This window comes from Anomaloglossus baeobatrachus, chromosome 3 (genome assembly GCF_048569485.1).
Source record: "Anomaloglossus baeobatrachus isolate aAnoBae1 chromosome 3, aAnoBae1.hap1, whole genome shotgun sequence".
NCBI lineage: Eukaryota > Metazoa > Chordata > Amphibia > Anura > Aromobatidae > Anomaloglossus > Anomaloglossus baeobatrachus.
In genome coordinates, this window is record NC_134355.1 from 512,353,046 (window position 1) to 512,359,045 (window position 6,000).

Consider the following 6,000-nt stretch of genomic DNA (forward strand, 5'->3'; position numbering starts at 1 on the left):
TTATTAATCAGATGCATATGTAGAAGGAGAGGACAAACAGAGCATGGGTGCCAGAGTAAGCACCAACAAACTACTCTGCCTTGAACATGATGTTTAGATACATGAAGAAGATTAGTGTAGCAGTCAATGAAAATAGGAGATAATTGATTGATGGGGGTCCAACTTCTGTGACCAAGGTAATTGGTTTACGCAGAGTCCTGTCATGAATGGAGCAAAGATGTGCATACCCCTCCTCCACCTCATTCACTGTTAGTGGGACTACTGGAAATAGCTAAAGCTGGAGTAACACACAACGACAGCGACAACGAAGTTGCTGTTACGTCACATTTTCTGTGACGTAACAGCGACCCTGAAAGTCGTTACATGATCTCTATTTAGCTGTCAAACATGTAGTTTTAAACAACGACGGAGCAGCGATCATAACAAATTCGACGGTCGTTGGGACGTGTCACACGCGTCACTTAAAAAACTTACCGTATCATACCATATCATACGCATAAATAGCCTGGGTCTCAGCTTCCCATACACGGTAAGTTTTTTAACTGCATGAGAGGACACACACAAGCCAGGGACCCCAGCGTAGAGAAATACTTTGGCGTAGTGTTGGGGCTCTATTGCATTGATCAATTCAGTAGCTAAATTTCTCTTGATTCATATGTTCATGGCAGTAATGCAGATTCCATTTTTCACATTTTCACTCTTACATATAGCTATTGGATTTTTCAAGTCAGTATTCACACAGCAGTTTCTGCTATTTCATGTATTCCCCTTACATAGTCACTGGTGTGCATACCTTGTCCTGCCTTCAGTCCCATGTCACTGCCTTCAGCGTCGTCGCGACCGTCGCTGCTACAGTGTCAAACACAAGGATGCATGTGGTGGGGCGGGATAGCAGCGATCAAAAAATGAACTGGGATATTCAAGAGCGAGCAGCAATCTCGCAGCAGGGGTCTGATCGTTGTTATGTGTCACACATAGCGACGTCGCTGTTGAGGTGGCTGCTACGTCACAGAAAATGGCGACTTTGCAGCGATGTCGCCGTCGCTGTGTGTGACACCACCTTAAGACCTGTGTTAGTCTTTCTATAGCTGACCCATAAACCGTGAATAGAGCGGAGGTCGAGCATGTGCACATTCGATCCATTCTTGACTGGTACCTATAGTGCCTGGTTCCCAGGTTCTTTAGGCTTGTTCTTAGGTTACTGTACTTGGACCTCAGTGATCAGTAAGTTATCCTATGCCTTAATGATAGAGAATGACTTACTATCTTGGAATTACCAGTTCAGTATACTTTTGTTACGTTTGTATCAAGTGTATAAACATTATCACCCAGGAAATACTTATTTGAATTCTATATTAGTAAATTTAGTTACTAATTAGCGGCACCGAATAATATAATGACAGAGTCAATTTGCATTTCAATATCATTAATTTGTCAAAATGAATGGAAAGTAAGTATCTTGCCAGGTATTTAAACCCTGTCCAAAGGTGGCATAAAGTAGTGGCATATATTCCTTTGCTGGGTCACTTATTTTTCCACCCTCCCTCATTCATTGGCAGCTTTCTCCCTGTATTGTGCAAAGGGGGAAACCTGGCATTCAGTGAGAACGGGACGTCAGCTCCTTAATATTTAGAACTTCACTGTTCACACGTCATGAAGAAGACTCAAGCACTTGGTACCCATCACACTTGGCATCCACCACAGCTAATAGACAGCGATGTTTGGAACAGAATTGCAATAAAATGTTAGTGACCCAGAGATGGAATCAAGATCTTTGCTACCACTTTACTTTGACCTTGGAGCAGCATAACCCTAATAACAAATAACCTTTAAATCTGAAAGATCCATTCTCCAATTCATTGTTATCATGGCTGGTAGTTCTGATATCATTATTCTTAATGTGTTAAGCTTGTGTCACCTTTTAACAGAATTGTTTTATGTTTTCTAGTACAAATCTAATTAGGAAACTGCTGAAGGTAATACTGTATTTAGTGTGGTATTTCATTACCATCACTTCCAGAAATGGTTACATCTCAGCCTGGATGTAATCCATTCAATGGACAATGTCAAGTGGTCACAAAATGGTGTGATCATGTCTTTCCATTTCATACCAGAAGTTGTCTGCACAAATATTGACTGTATGTCACACAGCATTTTACCACATTACACCCCCATACATCTGTCTTCTATGACGAATGCCAACTCTATAAATGCATGGTGTATTACTTTCATTTCTTTTTTTCCCACAGGAAATAAGAGAAGTAAGAAAGACAGGCCAGTTTTGAAAGAACCAATGCTTGAATATACTCAGAATCCTGCATGTCTTCCCAAACACCCATGGCCGGCTGCTGCCACAGCCAATGGACATGTTGTACATAAAAAATGGCGGAGTTTACACTTAGACTATGGTAAAACATGTGATGATGATATTAAAGAGTTTAATGATACATTTATCAGTGAATCTGGGGATGAAAAGGAAGAAATAAAAATCAAAAGTCCAAACCTTGAAGATCATAAACAAAAAACATCACTAAATTCATTTTCCCAGCCAATATCTGCAGCGTCTCAAGACAGATTCAATGTTAATGACTTGATGTTCTTCCAGGAGTTGTCAACTACTGTATGCACAGAGGCAAACGATTTACAATCTACCGCAGTTATTTTGGAAAATGATATATCTGAAATGATAAATGATGTTCCCTCTCTAAATGATAGTGACCTTGGCAGCTCGATATCTGAATTGATTAGGCGGTTCGAAGTCACCAGTGAGCAAAGTAACTTGACTTGTGTCTCAAGTTTAAATGGCATAAATAGTCACACAAAGATTTCTGGATATTCTGAAATATTCACGCCAGTCATCTCAACACCAAAAAAGCACTCTTCAGTGCCAAAGCATGTGGACCAACTAATACACTCAGCAAATGGTACCACAATTTTCTCTAGCCCAGGGACTACAGAATATTCAATGTACACAATTATACAGGAGGAGAACCTGAGTGGGAATACATTGATGGATGCCAATACTGTCAGCATAAGGGACAGATTAGTTGAAGACTCCAGAATTTTACCATGCAAGCCACCATGTCCTGAAATAAAGCCAAAGCCTGCAAAGTTTGTTTATCCTGAAATAAAGCCAAAACCTACAAATATCCGTCCAGCCAGTATGGAAAATCTTTTGAGTTCATCAAGTTCCCATCATATAAACTGTCTGACCAATAGACTACCTTCAGAACCTTCGAACAAATATTTTGCTGGTGGACCAATTGAATTTCAGAAAGCATCTCAGGGTCTGCAAGATGTTTCTCACAGCTCTCATGAGACAAACATTAAACATAGGTCATCCCATCTACCTTACCAGAACAATTTCAACAACTTTATCAGTTCAGATGAATTATATCAAAGTGCTATGCTTCATAGCAATGTTCAACCAGAAAAGGTCTCTAATTCATTAGGAAGCCATCATATGTACCAAAGGAGGGACCAGAAAAATTTGAATGCACTTAAGGACACAAAATATATTGCCCAGAGAGGCAACTTGCACACTTCTCACATTCCAAAACAAGCAGGTTCAAATATGTGTCCAACTCAAGGAAACAACCAACCTAGTTCATGCAAGTCAAAAAGCCTTGGAGACCTGACTTCAGAAGATATATCTTGTAATTTTGATAGCAAATACAAACGGATAAATAGGGGCTTTCTTTTGTCCGGCAATTCTGAGGACAGAACATCTTTTGTAAAATCTAAACATCAATCTACAGATGCATTAACTGAGCAGTTACGCAGACTGGTGTCTGACGATCAAGAAGATTATAGTAAACCATCACTCTACGAGGAGGACGAATTGGACAAACCAAGACCACTAGCAAGGAAGTTGTCTTCTAGAAGTCAAAGTAGAGTGAGAAACATCGCTAACCGTGCAAAAGAAAAGCAGGAGGCCATTAAGCTAAAACAAAACAGTCCATTTCCAAGTGGTGTAGTCCTAAGAAACAAACCACCCACGGCTTGTCCACCTGTAAACAGACATTCCACTGGTTCTTACATAGCAGGATACTCTAGTAACTTCAACCAAGAGAGCTTAGAAGGCAGGGGTATACCAGAGGGTGCATGTGTTTCCCAAACCTATAGACATAACAACCAGTTTTGCATAGATCATTTCACATATCAGACTGAATCATGCAATACTGAAGAACCAGAAGTCTATTTCCTACTAAGATTGTAAATTGTATAAAAGTCTTAATTCAATGTTGTTTACAAGATGTTTGATTTTATCAGAGCATTTTATTAGAACGTCATTTCCAAATAATATAGACATAAGGTTATCATGATTAGTCTTCCTTTAGTTTTTTGCTCTTACCATTGAAGTCTGTAAATATATTTTGTCTTTTTTCAGTTATAATTTTTCATTTTTAAGTTTATGTTGGGTATTAACAGGGAAGTGCCTGCATGCAGTCACGACAATTCAATGTAACATGCATGTACATTATATTCATAGGATGCAATCTTATCAATCTGCACAAATCAGCTATTGCAATAAAAACTGGATTTCCCTACTTTTATTAGGTTCATATTTTTTTTTTACTTTTAAGATGCTGTCCAGTCTAAATGTAAAAGACTGTAGTTACTCAATGTAAGTGTAGTCTGCTGGATCTTGACAGTGTGTGATGCGCACACTGTCACGATTTCCCTATATTCTCTGTGTGAGCGGGCAGTCATGTGACCACATGTACGCAATTTACATACAAGCAGTCATGTGCCAACAAGTCTCATCTAGGTCCTTTCAATTCTCTTCTATTAAGAAAAGCCGAACGCACCTAATCGACACATAACCGCCCACTCAGATGGGGAAATACAGGGTAATTGTGACCTGGTGTGCATCACATACAATCATAGTGACTAAAGACTTTTCATCTTAAGGGTGCTTTACATGCTGCGACATCACTAACGATATATCGTCGGGGTCACGTCGTTAGTGACGCACATCCGGCGTAGTTAGCGACATTGCAGCGTGTGACACCTAGGAGCAACGATCGCAAAAACGTCAAAAATCGTTGATCGTTGACACGTCGCTCCTTTTCATAATATCGTTGCTGGTACATGTCGCTGGTTGTTCATCATTCCTGCGGCATCACACATCGCTGTGTGTGACACCGCAGGAACGACGGACATCTCCTTACCTGCGTCCTTCGGCAATGAGGAAGGAAGGAGGTGGGCGGCATGTTCCAGCCGCTCATCTCCACCCCTCCTCTTCTATTGGACGGCCGTTTTGTGACGTCGCTGTGACGCCAAACGCACCTCCTTCTTGAAGGAGGGATTGTTCGGTGTTTCCAGTGACGGTGCTGAACAGGTATGTGTGTGTGACGCTGCCGTAGCGATAATGTTCGCTACGGCAGCGATCACCACATATCGCACCAACGACGGGGGCGGGTGCTAATGCTCGCGACATCGCTAGCTATAGCAAGCGATGTCGCAGCGTGTAAAGCACCCTTAAGATCAGAAAACTCCTCTAGTCATGTAGAAATATGTTGTTTAACCATGTCATTGATTTATATGAGAAAGTATAAGAAATCATTGAATCAATAGTATGGTCGATGAAATTCATACTAGGCTAGTTCTGGACTGAATATATATAATTTTAAGTGAAAAACCATTATTTATTGCCATGTCCGTAAGAAAGCAGAGTTGTCACAAAGCAGATAAGAACTTGAAGTATTTGAAGCTGCTGGATGCAAGCTAATGTATTGGTTGCTATGTATTCCGTGTGGCTCCTGCTGATTTCTTTCTTGTGTTTTGTGCTCTCCTCATCATCCTTGGGGACGTTTGACTCAATAATGGTTCATTATTAAAATGAAATAATCAAGAACTGCGAGATCTTATCGTGATGTGATGTTCATGAGAGCATCAAGAAATAGTAGAGAGCAAATTTTATCAAACAAAGGAAAATGTGCTACCTCCGGTATTAGTCATTGTCTGGTCTGAAAAACCCTTTCTTAGAATGTAGCA

The 6,000-nt window shown here is 40.4% G+C and overlaps 1 protein-coding gene across 3 annotated transcripts in view; it reads left to right on the forward strand.

Moving 5' to 3' along the window:
• The window catches only part of PLCH1 (phospholipase C eta 1), a 232,913-nt gene extending 228,371 nt beyond the window's left edge, over positions 1 to 4,542 (forward strand). For 2 of the 3 annotated variants that reach the window (XM_075340717.1, XM_075340716.1), the window contains exons 24-25: positions 1,949 to 1,976; positions 2,250 to 2,321. In XM_075340717.1, the coding sequence (XP_075196832.1) occupies positions 1,949 to 1,959 (11 nt within the window). In that variant the 3' untranslated portion in view covers positions 1,960 to 1,976; positions 2,250 to 2,321. Of the gene's footprint in view, positions 1 to 1,948; positions 1,977 to 2,249 lie in introns of all 3 variants that reach the window. The other variant, XM_075340718.1, reaches the window with a different exon arrangement.
• Positions 4,543 to 6,000: the final 1,458 nt, after the last annotated feature.